At 40.2% G+C, this 25,210-nt stretch overlaps 1 protein-coding gene across 3 annotated transcripts in view; it reads right to left on the bottom strand.

Moving 5' to 3' along the window:
• tln2a (talin 2a) overlaps nt 1-25,210 on the bottom strand; it is an 86,093-nt gene that overhangs the window by 48,537 nt on the left and 12,346 nt on the right. For 2 of the 3 annotated variants that reach the window (XM_034869737.1, XM_034869753.1), the window contains exons 2-4: nt 15,059-15,106; nt 731-902; nt 70-167 (exon numbers count right to left, since the gene is read on the bottom strand). In XM_034869737.1, coding sequence (XP_034725628.1) covers nt 70-167; nt 731-866 — 234 coding nt within the window. In that variant the 5' untranslated portion in view covers nt 867-902; nt 15,059-15,106. The remainder of the gene's footprint in view (nt 1-69; nt 168-730; nt 903-15,058; nt 15,107-25,210) is intronic. The other variant, XM_034869745.1, reaches the window with a different exon arrangement.

Raw genomic sequence — 25,210 nt, 5'->3', positions numbered from 1 at the left:
TATATATACTTATATTTATATATACATATATACACACACACACACACACACACACACACACATACATACCCCATTGCGAAGCATGTAGTAGTCCAGTGTCCTTCCAGACTCCAGCCAGATGCCTTTCCTGGGGTCTTCATCAGACAGAAACAGACCATAGTCTGAAGCTAGAGCAGCAAAGAGAAACATCAGCATTTTAGAGACTGTTGTGATGGAAGTTATTCCTTATGCCAGCCACCTCATTGTATCCCCGTACAGATTACGCAAGTAGCAAAAGATGGCAAGCTACGATTGAGATCCAGCATGGGAGTCTTGGCCAAATCACACTAAATTTTCAACTCTACGGTCGCCTAAATAGACAAAAATATCATGTAGTCACAAGCCATGTCACAAGGGCCAAACGAATGAACACTTTTACCAATTTTACTTTTTTACAGTTGTTTAATCTTTATCATGTTTTCTTTTTAATCCCATTTTAAGTGTGAGTTTGTGAGCCTCCGAACATCCAAATATTCAAGTTGCAGTATTAATCTACAAAATCAGATCTGTTTGGATACAATCATTAAATGTTGTGATAAATTGTTAAGTGCACGGTTATGTGAATAATAACAACAGGCCTATTTAAATTTTTTGCATTGAAAAGTCCTGTCAAATCCTAGCACAAAACATGTTTTTTTGTTTTGTTTTTTTACGGTTTACACCCCAACCAGTGTCCTTTTATCATTCTTACCCTGTCCAGTTTGAGCCTCAGGGACCCGCTCTCTGATGATCCTACAGGCATCATAGACTGCTGTGGAGGGCTCAAACTGCATTGTCTTCACGACATTGCACTGGCGAACGCAGATTTTCAGCGACAGCACCACCATCTTGGCAGGCGGCGTGGGCGGAGGATGCAGCTACACCTGCGTAAAATAAGGAGGACAAAGAGGGGAAGGGCAGAGCAGCAGAGGTTGAGTTTAGTGCAAGGTACAAGTTCAGGAGGGGCAAAACTTGAGCACAGTGATGACGATCATTGACTGTGATAAATGAGCAGATGTTGGAGAAGAATGAATTTCCTAATGCTATAGAGAGGGCGTATAAACTTTCCAACCAGTCTGATCCACATTTCTCTTGCAAATAGTATACATTGTGATTTTTGAATTTGATAACACTGAGAGTTAAATTAATCTACTTGCCGTTATGCTGATTAAACAGGTAACTTCCCCCCAATTAAAAAAAAAAACACAAATTAAAGCTGTTTTTCGCTTCGCACATCTGTGCTTCCTTGTAGTTAGGAATTAGATATACACACGCACGTCTTTCCCTTACACTGTGATAAACAATGGCATTTTAAGAATGTGAAGAAAAGTGCTAATTGGTGCACATTGAGGGCATTGTTATGCTTCATAAAACAAAAGAGCCAACAACAAAATGTATCACTTTTTGAAAACGGCCCATCTGGTCCCTGCTGGGGACAGATAAAAAGAAAAAGAGACTTTAAAAACGTTAAATAAAGCAACAATGCTACCCACAACAACTTGAGATACCAGAGAAGCACTTCTACCCAATTGTGAAACTACCCACTTTTATAAGACACTGCAACGTTAAATCAGTTTAACGTTGCAGAAGACGATGTGTGTTCAGAGGCAGCAAAGCAATTTCCAGCTTGTTATCTTTCAAAGTTAGTCAGTATGGGTCCTTCACAGTGTGCATGCTGAATATTCTCTTACCACATTTACAGTTAACTGTGGTAAAAAACACACTTGCTACCAGGTTCACCATATTAATTTAAAAAGTGGCGATATGTCAACGTTGTGTTCACAACTTGTTTCTGCTGCCCTCAAGTGGCCAGAAAAATCCATAAACACATGTTTAAATATGACTACAAATATGAGTCAACACTGCTGTGGTTCAGAGATTAAATGCAGGAAGAAGAAGGGAAGATAGCTGTGACCTCCCTTGCAGAGACCCTGCTTTATGGGGATAAAAGGGAACACAAAGCCCCTCTGTGCAAGGGAGTCAAAGGTGAGGGATCAGCCATGGTTGAAGTACACAGACGGCCCCTCATCCGCTCCGCCTGCTTCTGACCCTGACTGCGATGTTTAGAATCTGGTTCCTATGTGAGATATGTTCACATACAGCAGTGAAGGTGTTTGTCTGGCACACAACGTTGACACTCAGCTTTAACTAGCTAGAATGTATCTCTACCACAAAACACAATGTAGGTATGTAACATTTTAGGAAGCCTTTCAATGATGCCTCTGTAGCAAATCCTTTTTTGGGCTTAATAACTGCCTTCATTGGTGCACCAAGTTTAGTTTAGCCTGTTAATTTGTCTTAGCTATTGCTTTGGGCTCTATCGTAAACAGTCAAGACAAACCTCTTGTTGGTAGCGGTTGGACTAAAGCCAAAAACTTTCCAACAATCACTCACACGGTCAGACCCTCCCTGAGCTTTAAAGACAACACCTTCCTAAAACAGATGTGACCGTTTATTCGAGTGATCCCATACTGTTACACCGAATGAGTCACAATGAAAAAGGTCTCTCAAAGGAAAGACGAAGACAGACAAAACTCTGAGCAATGCCCTTTAAAAGCCAGACCATGGGATACTTCAGTGAATGAAATCAACAACAGCGACTTCGTGGAAACACTGACAGGGATGTGGGTGAATCACAAGTATATGAAAACATTTTTTAAATCCACCTATGAATCCACAAAGCATTGCTAACTTGGTCAGAGTCACAGTGTTTCTGTTGTGATTTTATCACAGACCTCTGGTTTTTACCTTTGGGTTGGTATGTGTTCGCCTCCACAAATAGATCAAATAATGTGATATTCCTCTTTTAGACTGTAATTGCTGCATCCTCTACGAGTAAGAAAAATGAGCAGACAAGCAACAGGAAAAAAATGAGACGATAAGTGGAAGCCATGAGGACAGAACATGATATACTAATAATATGTTGAAATGGTTATCAGCGGAACCACCAGAAGGCTCGGCAGGACTACAGAGAACAAACTAGCTTATTTAGGGCAGTGTAACTACCAACCCAGAAATCACTGTGGGTCTCTAACATAATGCCACATCAAGGCTCAGTGTATTAAACTTTGTTGCAATCCACTGCACTTGAGGTGCCTTTTTATTTCACTGTAATTGTAATGTGAAAGGAGCAGATCTCCAAGTTTATGAATATTTGACTTGTTTATTGCAACTACATCCTTCAATCTCCTCCATGTGAGCCTCTTCCTAAATATCAATACATTTGAGGCATGCTAAAAGCTGACAATTCAGCTCTAAGTGGTGTCCGGTAGAGACATAGCTTTCTTTTTCATGTCTTGGATGTCTTAGTTTGATAGCTTATGCTTCTGAATGACAACACAAGAGAACATTGTTTTCAGTCATACTCAAATAGTATCATGGGGGAAATGTGTTTAATCCAATAACTCAAGACTAATAAATTGATACAACTACAGATGCAGAAGCACAAGACACTTTGGCAGCCAACATGTTGTACACTAGAAGGAACAGATCAAGGCCCCGAAACACTTGAGCGCAACCAACTCATTAAGTTGCTACCAAATACAATGTTGGAACATGTCCCCAGTGTGTATGGAACAAACCACCCTTAGTTATATTCATGTACTGAGCTGTATTGCAACTTCCATCTGTGTAAAAAAGCACAGTAGATGTAAGAACATCAAAATAATAGTTGCATATGCGCAATTTTTTTTAAAGCATAGGACATGCTTTGTAAGCATTCTTTTATCCAACAATAACTAGGTTACAGATGTGTACAAATACAATCACTAGCATGAGCACAATAAGCATTCTCTATAAAAACAATATATGTAAAGGATTCTTTATAATCAATGAACAAAACCATGAATGTCCGTACAAAATCTCATGGCAATTCATCTAATGTTCGTTGTGATACTGTCTTTCTGGACCAAAGTTGTGCCATTTTTGCCACTAGCATGGCTAATCCTATACTTTGAATGGTAAATTGTTGGTCATCCTCACGTCTTATGAGTGGAAAAATCCTATAAACTAATATATGAAAAAAATAGCTCCATTATCCAATCCTGGATTTGATATTTTATGAGCTGAACAGCCTTTTTAGGTCAATTAAGACTAACAAATTGATAAAATTACAGATGCAGACGAACAAGATGTTTTAGCAAGTGGACTTTACAATTGTACACTGGAATACTACATTGATCAGAAATACAACATTGAGAGGTATTTCTACATGAGATGAAGAAGAGATGCATTTTTAGAGAGGACTACAGCAGTGTAGTCTCACATACAGCAACCTGAACCATCTCTTGCCATGCTGGTAAATCCATCTGTTGCTTTAATGCTAAATTTACCAGCCTGCTGTATCCAACTGGCGGACCCATCCACCTGCTGCACAAGGGTGCCATCAGTCTGCCATCAATACTCTCCACAAAATCGACAACCCTTTTGCAGTCATCAGTAATAAGATAGCAAAGCAAATTAGACATCCAGAATTGAAAACTTAACAAAAGGAAGCCATTTGAGCAGAGAAAAAGAACCCACTGAACCACCAATACATAGCAAAATAAAAGACCAAATATTAATACGCTGTATTCTCCCACTCCGTAATACATAAGCACAAAGAATCTCTCTCTCCCTCCTGACTTTAAACCCTACTGCATTAGTCACACCTACACGTCTTTGATCTACAGCAGGCTCACATAAATTGTATTCAACTCAAATCTTTCATGTGGTTTACACCACCGACAGCTGAAGCCCATTCAGGGCCGATTTCATCATAGTGGACTTGCTTTTGGGTAAATAATTAATAGGAATTTTCAAGATATGTATGATTATGCATGCTGACTAGCCCTCATACAATCATAGAGACAGATAAATTCATCATGTTTGATGCTTACTGTAGGTCACATGACAACTGAGCCATCTCTATGACAACTGCTCCACGCTGGTGAAATGCAGTTGAACGTTTGTGACAAACAAAGCAAGTGGGCCTTGAGTTAGGAATCTTCAGACATGTTAGCAGCATGGCTCTATGGATGGCAACGCCCGTCAGATGGTCAGTCCAGCACTTTGGCCCACCTTGAAATATCTCAATGACTATTGGCTGGAATGCAGTAAAATGTGGCACAGACAACCTTTTTTCCCCTTTCTGTTAATGACTAAATGCCTGCAAAGCTAATGATGTTTCCATCAGCCTCTGATGTACTTTGGGTGATGTGCTAATTGACAATGGGTAGTCTGCTAACATGCTAAACAAACATGCAGATTATTAACGTTACATCTGCTAAACCTCAACATGTTTGCATTGTCATTGTAAACATGATTTCATGGTGACAATAGCATGTAGCGCAGTGCAACACTGTGCGTGCCTCGGTACAACCGTTTCTAGAATGCCCCAAAAATTATGAATTGATGAAGAGCACACATAAAGCCAGCACTAAGTTTCCCTACAGTAAAGATAAGCATAGTAAGCGATCATGGGTAGAGCCAGCTGCATTCATGCCAACAAGCCATGAAGTGGCCTTGTATCTCATTGATCCCAGAACAAAAAGGCACACACTGAAGACGTACATACCTGCTCTTAAAAACATTGTTGGGATGAGGCCACTAGGAAAGTTGATACTGCAACTACTCAACAACAGAGTGGCCTGGAGCAGAACTGAAAGCACACTGGATGTGTCATTTTAAAAGGAGGTCAGACAAAGCGATCCATTAGAGGATCTAGGGGAATGAATTGAGAAATTTCACCATTTTAAATAATAGTGTGACTGGGCCTTAATTGAGCATGTTATCTGGGCTCTCTGTAAATGTAGTGCAACGTCTGTCAATAATCTAATGATCTAACAAGACTGTTCCCTTGTTTGAGGATGAGGCTGGAGCCCCATTCTACACAATGTGTAGACAGATGTCGAACAATGTGAGATGCTGGTATAGTTTGTGTTTATAGTATTTGACTTATTATCCCTAAGAGACCTGGACTTTGACATACATTAAATTAAGTAAATACAGACATCACAGGACAGAGGCGGCGCACAGAGAACACCATGGATCAAGGAACGCTGGTTACATTTTGCAACTGTTTTCATGCATAGTAGCCGATTTTCATTTTGTTGGCAAAAAATCTGCCAAACTAAGAGTTGGACAAATGCTCATAAGTTAAAAAGCAAATCAGACCGAGCACTGGGACGTGTAGCTATTGTTCAATGAATCAATGAGGCAGAGCAGTGCCTGCTGGGAATGCCCAGGCCCTATTACAGTAACATGGCCTCTAATCCAATAATAGAACAGCCCACAAGTGAAACAGGCTAATCCTAGTATGTTCTGGACCACATCAATACATTCAATATCATTTGCCAGAGAATGTTGGTAGCCTAGTTTCGACACAAGGGCCATACTGGGCTACTAAGGAAGGTAATCAGCCCATCTGCTTTCTCTGGTTTAGCATTTCTGTGTTTAAAGTCCAACTAACATGTTTGTTTCTGCTACAGTACACATATCTGCTCTGTAAATCACTTTCCCTCTGTTCTTCTTAGAGAAAATATGCAACACCAAAAGGGAGAAACACTTTTTAAATAATAAAAACTATTAATACTACTTTTTTTTGACAAAAAAGGTAGACTAAATGTGATTGCATTTGGACTTATATAGCAGAGATGTATTTTCTAATTTGGCGTTAAAAGCACATTGTTTCTGACGTAAAGCAATGGCACTTGGCACTCTGCAATGGTAAACTGTACAGCACAGTACAACAGTGGCTTTCACTCTGACACCACACATGGCCTCAGGAGATACAGTGAAGATATGGGCTTCTGGAAAGTCAAAAAGTGTTGTTTTCAAAAATTAATCTGAGTACAGAAAAACCCCATTTCAAAAACTAACCAGCTTTATTAAAATTATTCCTGATTCCTAACAAGTAAATGGCGGCAGGGAACATGATGCATATTATGATCTATTTTATATGAATAGAAAAATAGATGGGCTATGTGATGCACCACTTTGTCAGGCTGCATCATTACCATCTAGAGTAGGTCTAGTTTAAGGTATGAGGGAAATCTTTGTGATAGGACCCTGTCGCATAAAATTCAGTAATACAGAATCATCAAAATCTGTGGAATGCTCATGTAAGCTAAATAAACCTGTTGGGTTGACTTTGAGACTTAAATCCCACTATGCCCCACCAGAACCTTTTCTATACTGTTTTGACCACTTTCTCTATCAAAATCTCTTTGATACTATGCCACCTAATCTTAGCACACAACAGAGCAAAATAAATACACACAAGAACTTTTTTTACATAGCACTTTACTTTTTACAGTCACTTTTTAAAGATGTTGTACTGTCTGTACAATCCGACACTGTATGTCCTTCATGTCCTAAGATGTCTTTTGTTGATATCAGGTGGATTTTATGTTGATTTTAGAAAGGTGTCTCTGTAACATATTTGTGTTGGGAAGCAACAGATTGCAGCACTATGCCCAAGACAAACGGCCCTGTCAGGGACAATAAAGTGTATTCTATTCTATCAATTTCCCTAGCTATCTTAACTTTATTTTCACTTAAAACTCACTCAAGGAGAAAGTTGTCAGAATTATCATTGTTTTTTTTAATCTTCTGGCAATTCAAAACACAAGTAAACAAAAGCAGGGAGTCTAATTTCCAGAAGATGAATGCAGATTTTGTCAAATGACAGATAAAGACACCCGTGGCTACCAGAGGATCTGTGGCTTCAGAATTAAAGCTAGGTCAAACTATTCTTTGCAGGTTACATAAGTTTGGACAAACACACAGTTAAATCAATTTCACTTTAGTCCTTGTGTTAATGCTTATGTAAAAGCTGGGGGTTAAAAACACCATCGGACGAACACTTTAAATACAGAGTATCACTTTTATTAGCACCCCATACACAGCTGGCAGCCTGCTGACCTGTTCTATTGCTACCCATCGCTATTGGCCTTTCAAGTGTTTAAATATGATTTAATAATTGTCCTCTCAGCTGCACAGACACACACATATAGTAGTGTTGGAAGTCTTTGATATCATTCAATGATGAATCAGTTTCAAATACATTTCCGGAGCAGGCCAACCTCTTCTTTTAAATAACCTCAGCTGCAAATAAACCAGTTTTCTACACCACTGTCGTCATTCCCATGCAAACACAGCATCTGTCTCTCTTTCTCTCTGCAGAAATGGAACTGATCTAAAGCGTAGTCTTAGTCACAGACCAGTGAGCCAGCACAGTTCAGAATGAGGTCATCCTCATACAGCAGACTGAATGGGGAGGCGGCTACAAGGCTAAAATAGCACGCCGGGTAAATGTCAATCTGCCTGATATTTAGCCTGATTGACAGTCTTTCAGATCTGTCAAAGAGAGTATTCTTACAAAGACAGTCTATAGGAATGAATGTGGAAGTGAATACATGCTTGATGTTCCAAATTAATCTTGTCAAGGAACATTTATGATTGGGTTCCACAAGGCCTTTGACGATTTTCTCTGTTAGAATCAAAGTAAAGCATGCTGATCATTAATTCCACTGTTTCAGTCTGCAAGAATGTTTTGTAGGCCAGAATGGGGGTGTAGAATTATCTGCTGTATCAGAAATGATGAGACAAATTGAATTAATAGGTTTCACCTACATGCCAGAGGGAATACAAATATGTACAGCATAAAACTCCAATTTATCTGATCTTCACCATGGTACTAGATATCACACATGTACAGAATCACACATGTACAGAAATGCACAAGGATGCGCGCGCACACATGCACACACACACACACGCACACACACACACACACACGTTCACACCCTTCTATTGGGAAAAAAAGGAAATAACATGTCAAAAAAAAGCCTGTAAGCATTATTTTCCACCTGGTTGGTGGTGGAGTCAGGTGACAGATTGCACACCTAGTGAGTGACAGAAACTAAATGTCTACCTGTGTGTTTCGGTGTGTGCACATTTGCATTTATGTTTATGAGTGAGAGAGAGAAAGAGAGAGATGGCTAATGTTTCAGCAGGCAGGTGATGCCTCTCTGACGGCGGCAGCACCAACGCAGGTGTCAGATTTCATGCAGAAGAGAAGAAAGGCAAACACTCGCCCAGCGCTCCCAACACAGCGCTTGTGGTTGTTTTATAAGGTCATAAAAAGGGAAAAAAACGGTGGTCTCGAAGATTTTCTAAGTGTCACCAATCCAAAGGTAAACCACGTGAGACAGATGGACCTGGGATCAATTCAACTTCTTCACCGGAGAAGAGAATCAATTTGAAATCTGAAGCCGAACCACATCCTCTCTCTTGGTACTTAAAAACACAGGGGCAGTGAGAGACCATGCATTCACGAGCCACCACTCACGAGTGAATCTTCTATTTCAATCCTTACTCACGCCCACATTTCAGTATTCCTTTAAAGAACATTGTGTTGTTTCTTTTCACTTAGAGTGCGCTATAGATTTACCCTTTAACATTACTGGGATTAGTCTTTTGCCACTGGAGGGTGTGTTCAAATCATAGACTGTATATTAACGGACGGCGTATGTGTGACGTCACCGATTTTGGAGATCTGCTTTCCTTCGTCTAGTTATGGGCGCAGCCGTCCTGATTGTGGATGTGACGATTTTAGACACGAGGGGGGAGCTGCTTACATTCTACATTAGGTTTCACACTTTCACTGGCAATCAAATCATAGTGCCTGCTTTATTGCCGATTGTAAAATCAACAAGAACATAATTGTACATAATTGTTCAACAGAAATGAACATCATTCTGTGTTGCAGAAGACTTAAAACTAGCAATTGAGACTGTGAACTCATTATGAATATGTTTACTGAGGTAATAAATTAAATGAGAAATGGGTCAGTCTCTCTTGACATCTACAGAAACAGACCTTTTGCAACGGCACGTGTCAGCCCTTGTTGGAATTCAGACAGAATGCAGGTTTGAGGCATTTTGTGCATTTGCAGCACAAACCGGATGCGTTGTCCATTATTATTAACAGTCTATGGTTCGAACACAGGTTGTCATGGTAACAGAGACCGGTTGTAGTCTGACTAATACCTGAGCGGGTTATAAGGCATGGATATGAGATAACCCTAGAGTTTAAGTGACATTTGTAGCTTGACATATTTGCAGATTAAAGCTATTGCTAGCTGATGTGTTGTGCATATATTCAGCATTTTCTTTAAGCCAAAGATAAAATGGTCAAAAAACACAACAGTTATATCGTAACCTGGCCTGTAATTCTCATCCATATATAACAGTCTCAATAATTGAAAATGTTGGAAAATACATTTTCACTTGCACTGTAGTTTAGCTGAGTATCCCATAACTGTAATTTGTAGCAGCAGAGATTACTATTCACCAGACAAGTCTCACTTTTGTACGTTTTGCTGCTGCAACATCTGTACTTCTACAATGGTTTTACTAGTAATGGAGTGGGTTGGTTTACATTGTGAATTTGCTGCTTTTCCTTATTTAAAAGATACTTCTTTTACCGCTTTACACCACTGTTCATGTGCTAATAAAGAGCCAGCAGTGCTCCAGCATGCATTTTAGCGTTTTTATAACTTATAGTGTGGATCAAAAGGGGCTGAGGCAGAGCTGTTTATTAGGTTATATCCAGTCAGGCATTTTTGGCTGTCTGTACCCATGTCACATAAACATCCCTAGACCCTCAAGTTGCATGGGCAAATTATAAAGAGATGGTGAATCAATAAAACCTGCCTTATACTAAACGTCCACATAGTCTGTGTGCTTTGTTGTGCTTTTAACAGTTACTGAGGGGACTGACTGGCTTGTAGGACTTTCTGGTGTAATTTGAAGGTCAGGGATAATTCTAGGCCATATCCTGAGTGATAATTTCCCTGCCTTCTGCAGAATAAAGACATATTTAAATACAGTATGGATGAATTAAATTAATAATCCAGGGTACAAGCGGCCGAAATGGGTTTCCTCAGGAGGGTGGCTGGCGTCTCCTTTAGAGATAGGGTGAGAAGCTCAGTCATCCGAGAGGAGCTCGGAGTAGAGCCGCTGCTCCTTCGCGTCGAAAGGAGCCAGTTGAGGTGGTTCGGGCATCTGTTAAGGATGCCTCCTGGGCGCCTCCCTAGGGAAGTGTTCCAGGCACGACCAACTGGGAGGAGGCCTCGGGGAAGACCCAGGACTAGGTGGCGAGATTATATCTCCAACCTGGCCTGGGAACGCCTCGGGATCCCCTAGTCGGAGCTGGTTTATGTGGCTCGGGAAAGGGAAGTTTGGGGTCCCCTGCTGGAGCTGCTGCCCCCGCGACCCGATACCGGATAAGCGGTCGAAGATGGATGGATGGAGTATGGATGAATTAAATTAGCTTTTAAAATCTATTTGAAGCTGAGGTTAGAATCAGACGTGAATAGAGAAAGTGAGAACCATGCCATTAGTTGGAGCCAGCCAGTAGTGCTACATTCAAGTATTGAAACTGTTGCAGGTATAATCAGTATAAAACATAATACGTCTGCAGGTCAAAAGGAAAAAGGATATGACTGGGTCAATCATTATCAGGCCTAGATTGGCCCATTATTAAGAACGCGATATCCTCTAATAATTGCCCACTTTCTATTTCAGAGGCTTCCAGCCCAAGAACATTTTTTTTATTTTTTGGGTTGTAAAAGTCAGAAACATTGCAAAAATATCAGGGCCAGACGGTCTGCTGCTTGACTTGTTTGTTTCAATGTGCATAAACACAGGCATGTGAGGACAGAAGAAAAAAGAATCCAGAGGGGAGACCCATGGTAACCGCTTCCATTCGAATGCCAGGGGGGGCAATGTGTTTCTAGCCACTGAGGATTGTTCTATTTGGCACTGATGCATCTGGGATTACACAATCCTTTCGATGGGACGGCCACGGCCAGGAAAAAACAGGTGATTCACTGAGACGGTGCCAGCCAGCTACTGTGGTGGTGGCCTCGGTCGATGGCCTTGGTCACCCCCACCAGGAGGCATGATCACTGCTTACCAGTAAAATGTCTGTTGGTGGAAGGCCTGCAGTGATTGGAATAGTCTAGAGTGAGTAAGATGTGGTCAAGAGCTAGTCATGTTACAGGCTCGGTTAAGAGGCACCAACACCATGAAATAAATAATACACACGTGGACTTATTAGTCACATTGCAGCCCTGATGCTCACTTCTCCTGCCATCACTAATATTTCCCTGCCAACTAGGAGCTGCACTAAATAATGTGAAACAGAATTAAACAACAATTCTCATGATTAATCGGGATAGCGCTCAGTACTTTGTAACAGATACTTGACCCAAATGTTACGAAGGACTCAAGTCCTTTAAGCTTGAAAGAAAATGAATAACGGTGTCAAGCAAGTAGGTTTAGAAACAAACATGTCTGCTCTGCTGAGTGTGACACCATCTCCTTGTTTGTCAAGTACAGCGAAGCTTTTTTTAGGTAACACTTGACAGATTAACCACATCTTTTAAGTTCATAAACAGTCAGCATAGAGAGCTGAGTAACAGACCCAGTTGTCAGCAGGTTCTGATAAATACACCTTTGTTAACTGCATGCAACACGGCTGCTAAATGATGCTGCTGTGTTGACTCAATAATTCCACATTGCGGTGTTTCAAGCCACAGCTCAACACAATGCAGCTGAAGATATTTTAAGGTCTGGTTATTTTATACAGTCTTACATATCTACTGTGACAACAGTTGAGACTACATAATAAAAAATATCTGTTATGAAAATGTACAATAATCTGTTACGCCGATTTTTATCCTCTTAGCAGCCCCACTGAGTTTAAATCTGGGTGCAGTCCCAGTTTGCAGAAAATGACTGCAGAGTCAATCCTGGCTGAGGCCCACTGGCCCAGGTCCAGAGGAATACACTCTGTGAGGAACGTCTAAACATGTCATCGGTCAGGCTGGGAATGGAACATGCCAGAGCTGTTTAGTTGCACTAAAAAAAGGTCTATAAAATGAATTTATCAAGTTGGAAAGAAAGTGGCTGAAGGTAAACAACCACCCAGAAACAAACACCGCCCCTCAAATTTGGGCTCTTTAAAATGCAATAAACCTACTTGCATTGTAATTACACTTTCCATAACTAGAGACACAAACATGTTCCAGTTTCAATTAAATGTTGTATTTCTCTTGGCTGAGGAAATAAAGCTAAAATGATGCCAGCAACAGTAACAAAAATTATATTAGTGTTAATAGGTAACAAAATTAGGTTTGGAGCTGCCCAATCAATAGCAGACCTCTCAGTAGTTTAGAGTTTCCAAAAAACAAATGAGGCGCTACAGCATGTCTGACGATTATTGAATTCCTTCCAAAATTGGTAAATTATAGAAAGCCGATTTGCTGCCAGGTCAGACTGCTTCGTTGCCATTCTACTGAAGCAAAAGTCTTAAACAAAAGGTAAGGCAGACAGTTTAAATGTCCTCCAAAAGAAGACTGTGGATTATTCATTGATGAACAAAACTTATGGAAAAAGTGTACAGGCAAACATGCATTTCAATAAAATGTGTTTAGCTCAAAACACTTACAAACTACACAACAACAGAAACTATACTGTAAATATATTGAATCCATGACTTACTTCCAGTGTTTTGTCTCACCACATTTTCATAAATTCAGGCCATGCTTGACCAATCAGCTGTGAGCAAACAGACTTACTGGACAGTAGACAACTGGCTGAGGCTAGACTGACACTAGTTGAGTATTTCCATGACAGATTCAGCGGACGAGCTAACTATTTACAAGGCAGACTTCCACTGTACATTTACGGAAACGTAAACATTGCGATACGAGGTTAACAAAGACGGAAACACTCAACAGCTTCTACTGCCTTCCACCGCAGTAAACTGAGAACATGGCACCCTTTCTTCTTTTTAAGTGCTGTCAGAATTGCAGGTTATTTCACCCTTAAAAACACATTATACATTCTCTGTTTCAACACTGTAGACCACGGATTTGTTTTCTGTCCTGTGCTTTCAGACGACCAGCAGTCAAAGCCAAAAGGGAAAAATAAAGTCTTTTCAGCAGACACAAAAGGACAAACCAGAGGATCACTTACATTTTACTACTTCCAAAAAACAATATTGAACCCGCTGTCTCACTGGATTTCAGCTGGACTCAACGTACATTCGATTGAGTTGAGATCTGGCTGTTATTAAAGCATGGCATGAGACAAATCCACATTAGAGGTCATTAATTGTAGGAAAACTAAAAAGGCAGAGAAACTGTAAATCTCATTTGTGGAGTGGATCGTGGTAACAGTGAGAGGCTGGGCACCAGATGCTGCCAGTTACTGTAATTGCCCTCTGAAAGTAGCTCACTGGGTCAGCTTGAAAATGTACATTGCTATATCCACTGTCATGGAGAGATGCAGATGTTCAGGCAAGCACACTTCTTTTTTTTTGTTTGTACAAATCAAAACTTCCTTTAATTATCTAAAAGTCATTAGCAACTTATTTTGAGTCCATAAAAGAAATTACATGGTAGTGCACCTGGCTTTAAACAAGTGGCTTCAAACCAGGTGTTCTGTCTGACTCAATACAAACACAAACAGGGAGAAAGTAGATGGTTTAGTCTCAACAGCTCCAAGGACTTATAGGATGCTGGAGGCATTATACTATACGACTGTAGATTGGAGTAGGGTCTGGCAATGCCTTTACCTACCAAGATGTGTGTCTACAGTGTGTGCGATACAATGTGAACTTCTATAAAATTGGGCCAAAGTAACAAAGCATCAATATTTTAACAATTCTTGGCAAATGGAAAAGATTTAATTGGTTCCAAGTCTATGCCAACCCAAGGTAAATTATATTAAAAGGGTTTCTATTACAATTATTCAAATGTGTTTCACAGTTTAATGTAATGTCATGAAAGCCAAATTACATATTTGCAGCTACTTCTTTCATGCTCAAGTGCACACACACACACACACACACACACACACACACACACACACACACACACACACACACACACACACACACACACACACACACACACACACACACACACACACACACACACACACACACACACACACACACACACACACACACACACACACACACACACCTTATTTCTGAGAAAAATGCAGCCTTGGATGTCTGCTGAGCTTCACAACTAAAATGAGAAAAGGTGGACATCTGAGTCACGTGTACATAATATGTAGCTTCACATTTAACAATATTTACAATCTTTCCTCTTAATTCAAATATTAGAAATTAATCACACAGTTCCTGCTTGCAAAATGCTCAGTACTATATTTGTAACTGTAGCTATGCCATATGTGGCAGTGCATGCGCATAACTAAATGCAAAACAAAATTAAGAAATAATTACCATATTGCGGTCAAGAACACAGAGCCACTTAAACCTGGTTAAGTGGCTGTCTGCAAATTTAAAAAGCATGTTCCTCAAACATAGAAACATATTGCAATTCAGCTGTATCAATACACTAGTGCAAATAAGGTTTGTCAAAGCAGACTGGAACATACAGTATAGGAATAATATAAATTATCAAATACTGAACTTTCATAATACAATTGCATTGTTAAATAATTCAACACAAACTACACTTAACATTGTTATTGGTGGTTAAACTTAAATCAGGTGTCCTACTGCTGGAGGAAAAGGCACATATTTACACAGATATATTTCTAAAAGATTTCTACAACATTGTTACTAGGCAACTCAGGGCATTTTGTTCTCGTATAGCTACATTCAGCTCGCTCAAACTCAGATATTTGGCTTATTGTGAACCATTGCACTTCAGGTATGGCAGCTTTCAGAAGACCCCACTGTGTTCTAAAAAACTTAACCTGCCCAGACAACACAATGTTATAACAGCCACAGAGCAGCATGAACAAATAAACAGTCATCAGCACATTTATTGGATGGTATCCCACTGACAGCATTCTTCAGGGAGAGATAAGAACCTTTTGGGGTTTAAGGTTGGTCACTTTACAAAATGCTGGATATTTTTGCAGCACACATTAAAGTTGTCTCGGCCTGTTGACTCGTTATCAGACAAAATGCTTGTTCCAAAGATTCCTTGGTAATATCAAATTTGAAGAATTTTGAAAACTAAGTGGGCTGCATGACAGCAGCTGCAGCACCATCACGCTTTCCCCTAGATGTCCTTCTATGGACCTTACAGCTGAATCAGTTCAGCCTCATGGGGCATGTGCCTGGAAAATGTAAATAACTCAAGGAATTTTTTGGAAACTTTCAATGTCAAGAATAAATTAATTTTACAAATAGTGACAAATCATTATTGGTATGGGAAATAGCCAAATTGACTATAACAAAAAACTAACTTGCCGTTTCCAACTATTTAACAGTTCTCATACTTGAACATGAAGTGCTTAGAGCTTTTAACTGCGAGGTTCTGACACCTGTCCACTAACTGACAGCTGTGGCTTTTTTTAATTAACAAGCTGCTAGCTAGTTACATGTCTGTTGTCGGCTAGCTTATTTATGTAGAAAAAGACCCGCCACTCTAGTCTCTTTGAAGAACATAAAGCCTCAGTTCACTCTTTTATCTTTTTAAATATGAAATTAACAGTGGCCTTTTCTTTCTTGACAAAACTTTGATTGTTGCTTGGTTGAGCCGACTGTCAAGAAAGCATTAACATGACAGCCAAGAGTCTATTTCGTAGTTAGGTAGTTAGGTGGGTTGTCTGTTTATTTCAATAACATTAACAACTTTGTGTAGCTGTAAAGAGCCTATATTGTAAGCCTACCTGATGTTGGACCGGCACACAAAATCTATTTTTTGTTTTTTTAATTACATTTATATCTAAATTGATTTCAAAAACTAGAGACTTTTAAACATTAATATCTCATTTATTAATACTTTTTTTTTTTTTATATGAAATATAAACCTTTATTCCTGTTCGGTTTTGCCTGGAAACGCTTCCAAAACGCTCGCGTTTGTGTGAGAAATAGGCACATGCGGTCAAGTGTTGCATGGTCTGCATTCAGGTCAGGATACTGTGTGTGGTATTTTGCTGCAGTTTAAGTTTCCAAATGTTCTGAACTACAATAATCCATAGCAGGGCAACTAGAATAGTTCACAATACCCAGTGTGGGTTATTACTTATTTTTAACAGTATATGGTTATTACACCTGGCCAAACAGTACAGTGTAATGCCCTCACCCAGAGTTAATGACATGGGCTGTAACTGACATGCTGGAGCCTGATTGGGTACTAGACCACACTGCAGGCTCTCACGGTTGTGCGGGTCCTCTCTCTCTCTCTCTCAGAAGTTCGTGCCCAATCTGCAGTTACAGTACACCAACACTCAAACACAATCAAATACACAAACACACTCAGCAAGACAGTGCTGTAAGCAATGTTGTGTCAGTACAAAATTGTTTTCCTTTCACGCAAAGCACAGGTGTGATAGTATTAAGAATTGATCACAGGAAAACAGGACGGTAGCATATAAATACATCAATGAATCCATCCAAAAGCAAAGAATTCCAAACAATGTAATCTTTGAAGGTCAAATCCAAACAGCTGCATGGTGACAAGAGGATGCACTACAAAGATTCAGTAGGCTCACTTCTTTCTAACTGCACACCCATTGTTAAATTAGCAGACTTTTAGTCTTCAGCTCCAATCGACATTGCCCTCAAAAAACTTTAGGCAATTCTATTTTTTCACAAGCAGCAGTACTCCACAAGACCGGCAAGCAGATTTGGTTGTGTAATGACATGATGGTGGAGTTCCCTTTTAATTAGAAAAACAACAGGAACTGACATTTCAAGGAATCCATTGGCTTAAACTGCAAGTACAAAGATCTGTGATCCAGTGTTACTAATATAACATTTAAATGATACTATACTTCAAATTGTTATTTAAATTGTATTTTACAATGTTTGTATTCCAAAAATAATAAGTGGTACCAAGTAACAGGGGTCTCATGTGATATTTACAACACAATAGGAAAGGAATCTCTGCAAAGAGCTGAAAATAATGTGACAAAGGAGAAATGCTACGCTTTTTTGCCTCCAGGAAAATAAACGTGACCACCCAAATTAAACAGAACGTGCTTGAGGAGAGAGAACCCTTATCTCAAACTTAAAGAGACATTTGCATTCCTGTAATTGTCTTCTCTGAGCCTGAGGGGCATTGTTTTGAGCAAAATGCAACATGTTTAGTTTTAGGAAACACCACCTAGCGGTGGGAGACATCTCAGACATCAGTAAATCCTTGCTTAAAGAACCTAAATTAAACTCTCAGTATATCTTGTCAGATTAACTCTTGTCAAATCTGTTCAGACCAAAACAAAAGGACAGGAAAAAAAGCCTGGTAAAAAATGAAATGAGAAATGGGAAACTCCTCTGGTGAGAGTTGGGGCACATCGCCACTGGCAATCTTTAGAAGCACAATATGCCACTGGAGACTTCATTGTTCCGTCTGTCCTGCAGTTTCATTAATCACACACTGCAGAGGAGGACAGAGTGGGGACAGGTCAGACAATATGGTGCCTGCCTGAGAAACTCTTTTCTCCAGCCCCCAAAATGAGGCTTTAATAAAGCTTTGATAAACTGCCCGCTATGACTTCTCAACATCTCACATCATCAACACAGCTGGATTACACAAAGGTCAAAGTGGCGATATGGTGTGTGTGCGTGTATTTAAAAAAAAAAAAAAAGCATAGCCACCAATCAACAACATAAATTTAAATTCACCATATTAACCCAATTTCTATATTGCACACAGTTATGCCACTAAGCAACTGTCCTACAGCCTTTGTGTAAGTCTAAGGGTGGCTGGGTGCTAAGGCTACATCCACACTATACTGTTCTGACCCTAACCATAACATTAAATTCAAACTGATGCACTACATCAGGGAAAATTCTGCATCTCATGATTCTGGGCTGAAGAACATCAAAAGGTGTACCCTTTTTAAGTACACAAGCTTATAATAAGCTAAAATCCATCCAAAATGTGGATCTAGTTGAATCTAGTAGTTCCTTAATTTAGTCCACATTAAAATGACAACTAGCTCAGTGCAGTTGTTCTGCTGGGACATAACCAACCATCTCTGTGACCACCTCCTCCTGCATTAAATAATAATAATACATAATACATTTTATTTAACAGCGCCTTTTTAAGCACTCAAGGTCCCCTTACAGACGATAAAAGACAGATACAGCGAACAGTAAAGTATAAACAGTTATGAAAAAAAAATGACAGGAACAGTGTATTAACAAATAAGCAAGCTCGAACAGGTTGGTTTTATTATTAGTATCAAGGACAATGCAATCATTTCACCTCTCCTCCATCAGCTTCACCACACTGCAGCCATGAAACCAAATGCTACAGGGTAAAGGGGTGAAATTTGAAGAGCAACACAGAGGAAAACAAACTGAGGAGGATGATGATGATGCTGCTGCTGCTGCTGCCCTCCAATTCTCTTTAGCAAGGGATTTAAAGTCTGAAATCATGGCAAACATCACAGCTCAAGCCTTGCAGCACAGACTGACCAAAGCCTGCTAACTAATTGTCTGGTGTCTTCTGCGATCACAAAGATAAGCAGCAGACCCAGATATGCAATTAGCTAAATGGATCCATGGTATCTAGGCTTAATAAATGCAGCCAGGGGGGTTCTGGTGTGGGACAAATTACCCATCGCCCTCTCACTGGGAGCCAGCTGTCTAGGACTGCACTCATCATATTGAGCTTTTTAGCCTCAAGAAAAATGACTTAAAAGTAGAGATAGAAAAGGCACCCATGCAACACTACTTGTTAATGAGCAGTGTGCAGTACAATGGCTTCCATAAGTTTACACACCAATGTTAAAGTTAATAAAAAAGAGGATTAAAAAAAAATATTGATTTTGGAATTGGAAATTGATCTTAATGCCTTTATTAAAGAAAATTAGGAAAATCCAACCTTTTAAGGACACCAATTTTCTTTGTAAATAAATAAATGTTCTTCCTTAAAATACACGGGTATAAGTATACACACACACCCTTATTTCTATAGAAGAAGGCAGACTTTTTACATTTTTTTTTTTATAAATGTCAGTTATGTCTTGGATCCAGGATACTATGCATCCTGATAAAGTTCCCTTGGCCTTTGGAATTAAAATAACCCGGGATCATCATATAACCTTCACCATACATAGAGATGGCATGAGGAACTTCTTTTTATAAGATCATCTCTCACTGCAAATCAAACCAGCTATTAAGCTAACTAAAATAAAACCATGCCAACCTCTATGTATGGTGAAGGGTATGTGAGAATGTGGGGTTATTTTAATTCCAAAGGCCATGGAACTTTGTCAGGATGCATAGTATCCTGGATCCATGAAATAACTGGCCCTTAAAAATTAAAAACATTGCTTGCCTTATTGGGAATTTAACATAGGGGTGTGTATACTGGTGTGGGGCCCCTATATTTTAAGAGAGAACATTTACCTATTTACAATACATTATTCATTCACAAAGAAAATTGGTATCCTTAAGGTTGGATTTTCCTACTTTTTTTATTAATGCATTAAGAGCACTTTCCAAACGTTGTTTTTCATTCCCCTTTTTAATCAACGTTAGCATGGGTGTGCAAACTTATGTAAGCCACTGTAAGTAAGCATTCATATTTCCTACTACCTGTGTAAAGCAGATGTTACCTTTTTAGCTAATTTTTTGTCTTCAATAGTCGTCATCTCTCCTTCGCATTAAACTAATCATGTCTTTTCTCGTCTCATGAGCAGAGTGGCCCGTCAAGGCAAGGCAGCTTTATTTGTATAGCACATTTCAGCAACAAGGCAATTCAAAGTGCTTTACACAAAATCAGTTAGAAAAAATTAAAACAGATAAAACACAAAATTGAAAGTTACAGTGCAGTAAAAGAATTTAAACGTTAGAGAAAGGCATGGCATCGTCACACCCCTAATTGATTCTATCAATTAATTGTTTCAGCTGTGAGAAATAAAGAAATATACATAAATGCATGAGCTTTCATAATATTAATTTGTCAATATGCCAAACAGCAGCCTTGTTAACATGTACATACAGTGCAACTAGGTCCTATATGAGTGAAGACCTAGTGTGACTCACAAGTGAATCAATGGCGGAATATTTTCCCCAAGTCTCATTTATACCTCTGGGGTTTAGACTCTCTTTCATGAGTTCAATTTTTTCCCTTTTTGGGGGGGGGGGGGACTTGAGGACATCTGGAGAACAGCTGCCGCTTTGCATGCGAACACACATACACACAGTTGTTACATAGCCTTTCCATCAGCGGTTAAGGGGTCAGGAGCCCTGTGCCCAGACGCACCATTTATCTGGTCTAGGTATAGACAATCTCTGGGGAGAGAGAGAGAGAGAGAGAGAGAGAGAGAGAGAGAGAGAGAGAGAGAGAGAGAGAGAGAGAGAGAGAGAGAGAGAGAGACACACACACACACACACACACACACACACTCCTGTCTCCCTTCTATACAAGGCAACTATTCGACCCTCCCTTGGTAGGGCAGATTCTCAATGATTAGTCCTGCTCTTCCAGAGAAGGGGGGGGGGGCACAGCTACTAATTCAATTTCACAGACCCTCATCCTTCTTCAGGCCAACTCCCAGTTCCATGAATGGAATCAAACCCATCCAGCCAAGTTGGGGGTGGGAGTAGAGAGGCAACAATGTGTTTACATTTGGTTTACACAAGGGTTTTTGAGCTTGTGAGGGAGCCCCTGTGTGAGTGTGCTATCGCACTGTGGCTTAATACTGTAAACTAATGTGAGATGGAATGAAGGGAGAGAGTTACATAGGTTCTCTGATAAGCATAAAAAACACTATCTGTCTTCTGTCAATTGCCATTGGAGCAGAAGCACTGAAATTCAGTATGACTTTTTTTTTTTTTTTCCTGGACAACTTATTTTTATAACACGAGGTTAGGAAAGACTGTTGCCCTGTATGCCACTGAATTTTAGCAGTCAGGGTTTATGCCAGAGAGTAGCGCTGCAAGAAACAAAATTGGAAATGAGGGGATTATCTGAGCTGTTCCTTACAGCCTTAACACAAACTCCCATACCATTTAAAGTGATAGCTTTCTGAAGCCTACGCTGCACTAATAGTCCAAGGAAATTGCATTTACAATGTTCTTCTCCCCTGTAGCAGTAAATGAAATGATGGCAAGTCTGCCCGCCGTAGCGGTCACACAATGACAACAGAGAATAGTAAAACCATTTCCTTGGCTGACAATTAAATTGTAACAAAAAGACTGCCTTTATGGAGGAAATTCAAAATTTACAGATTGTAACCAAAATCCATTAACCATTGAAAGAATTTGTAATGTCAGCTTGAGCACCTTTTTATTACGAGACATTAGCAAGATTTTGAGGCGGTTGACAATTCTACTCGCTAAACGCCAGCTTTTCCGACCAAATGTTGTCGTTGTTGTGCATTATCACCCATTTCATTTATGTTATTCATTAACCAGCGCTGCTCCCCAGGAGAATTTGCGCCCGTGAGAATTCCCTTAAAATGTTTGACCCTGAAAGGCAGGTCATGTCAGAGAACTCCTTCCCTCTGCCACCATCTAAAGAGCGGAACAGAGCGGCCGTCACAAAATAAAAACAAAACAGGGGGTTTAAGAGGCTAAACTGTAACTGTCATCAAAAGGTGAGGAGGCCACTCAGCAGGACTTGCTTTATATGACTGAACAATACCACACGCTATTGTATGCTCACCAGGTTCAAGCCAATTCCCTCTTTATTAAATCTAAAAATCCATTGAATTGAAACAATCACTTAAATGAACGATCGGAGAGCCCCAATCTACTCCAAACAAGGTTTCAAGGGAAGCCTATTGAGGTCGGGACCCCGTCCAGTGTTTCAGGCAGGCCATCGTGGTCGTGGAAACACCAGCTGCCAAGCAGCCGTGGAATACCAGAGCAGCTTGAATCAGATACCACTTCCGTGCTTCACCGTAGAGTATGATAGATACTGTTCTCTTGTTAGACTGCCTGGTCACTTTGCATTAATCCTGACACCACGGACATGGATGTGAAATAAAACTAAAAACTGTAACTAGGAGTTGCATAAGTTACTATCAGTAATTGACTTGATTGGACTGAGCTACTACATTTTTGGCCACATTTTACTACACAATGAGTTACCTCTTGAGATGGCTGGCACAAATGGGATGCCGATGTCCTCACTCTTAAACTCCTAACAAACAAGCCTATAAAAAAACAAAAAAAACACAGGCAGCCACAGGGGCGAGAACATCCTTTACACGATTCAATAAATCATTAAAGCCCAGTTTAAAGGCAAAGTCTCATTTAGCATCTTGGCCACAAAAGATATGGGGGTCCTCTAATCCGCTCATCGGGCGGACAGTTGCGAGCAGACATTTAACTGTCTGCTAGTAGCTCCAGCCACTTTGGCTTCCAAAACCCAATTTAGTCAACAGCTATAGGACTTCCATTTTAATTAGGATAAGCAGTGCTCTCCTTATCGTTTCCATTAGTAGCATTTTCAGTCAAGTTTTTTATTTATTTTTTATAATGGATGAGTGCCTTTCTAAGTGTGACACTTCCCTATCCCATCTGAAAAGTTCACTGCCATTTGTAGGGCAAGGTGATAACAATTCCAGGCAGGCCAACCGGCAGGAAGGCCAACCAATTAAAAAGCAGTCTGGTGGCTGGGCAGAGGCTCAGGGACATTAAAGAAGAAGAAAAACATGACATGGGAGGGGAACTGCCTTACAGGGCTGTGGTTGCCTATTGTGGGCGAACAATCCAGCGACTTCAAGCCCCTATTTTTTTTCATGCTGTCTGCAAAGCTAAAGCCTGGCCCCTTGCTTGTCAGTTCTATTGTTAGGAGCAGCCAGGAGCCGCTCCCCGGTCACCTCATACATTAAATACTCTGCATTGTTTGGGGAGTCAGATGGCAATGGCATGCTCTCTGGAGAGAGAGAGAGAGAGAGAGAGAGAGAGAGAGAGAGAGAGAGAGAGAGAGAGAGAGAGAGAGAGAGAGAGAGAGAGAGAGAGAGAGAGAGAGCACACACACACACCCCCTCTTTACAGTTGATTTTCCGCCTATGACATTGTAGTAAACCATTTTAACCGCACAAACATTCCCAGGCCAATTACTTCTCATGATGTGTCCTTGCAGGCAAGTGACAGTGATACTAAACTCCAGCTAAATGAAGTCAGTTGACCTCTTTCCAGTCATCACAAATCATGCACAGGGAATCCATTTTTTAGATACCTAGACGGAAGCAATGAGAAACAAAAAAAAATTCAAAATGTCAAGCAGGTGGTGTGAATATTCTGTCTATCAATACACCCCCTTCATCCATTTACCAGATGTGTGTGTGTGATGATTTACAGCCCACAGCAAAGCAACCTGTGTCATTTCATCCCTGTGACTGGGTTGCAGCCAAGGTGTTGACATCCTTGCTAGCCGCGGGGTCTAGGAGAGAACTTGCAGCGTGGTGAAAGGGAGATAGAGGTGAGAGAAACTAGGAGATGGGTAGATTTAGGTGGCAGAAAAAGAAAATGTGAGTGAGACAAAGAGGGAACACGCGGTGTTGGATTGGAGGGGGAGGGGGCGGCGGAGAGATAAGGAAGGTGGGGGACAGTTGCTGCAGTTTCCTGCTAGGTCAGCGGACTAGGACTGATCCCAGGACGGCTTATCTTTCAGTAGGAATACCACAACCGCACCAAAGTCAGGGACAGGAGGGACTATGCAGCACTATGAATTCAATGCATGCTGAATGCACAATTCTTGGATTACTACAGTGAAGATGACAACCTCAACTCTAAAGAATTATTACTAAGGGCGGGGACTTTAACTCCTGTCAAATGCAAAAATGTTGCCCAAAAAGTGACAATAACAACAACAACAACAACTTGTTTAAGCTTTGTCTACACTTCCCATCATGATATTTATAAAAAGAAAAGAAAAAGAAAACCATAACAATGAGCTGAAGGTCCCTATAAAGTTGTGGGGTTCAATATTATGAGCGACCCCTTACAAATTCCAGTAACGATGTGATCCATCTTAAATATTAAATAGATATGAGTGTATCAATCTCATCTAATTCCCAGCAGGAAAGCAAATACACAGATTTTCTAAAAACAATTACATTTCTATTCTATATGTATTATATTCTGCTAAAATCTGTCTAGCTCCCTAATAACAAACCAAGCCAAGTGCCACCTCTGCATCCACTCACTAAAAAAAAAAAAACTGAAAAAAAACTGTATGTCT

Source organism: Etheostoma cragini, chromosome 1, assembly GCF_013103735.1.
Source record: "Etheostoma cragini isolate CJK2018 chromosome 1, CSU_Ecrag_1.0, whole genome shotgun sequence".
NCBI classification, from domain to species: Eukaryota; Metazoa; Chordata; class Actinopteri; order Perciformes; family Percidae; genus Etheostoma; species Etheostoma cragini.
Note: the sequence above shows the minus strand (reverse complement) of the source record. Positions and strands in the feature narration are given on the sequence as shown.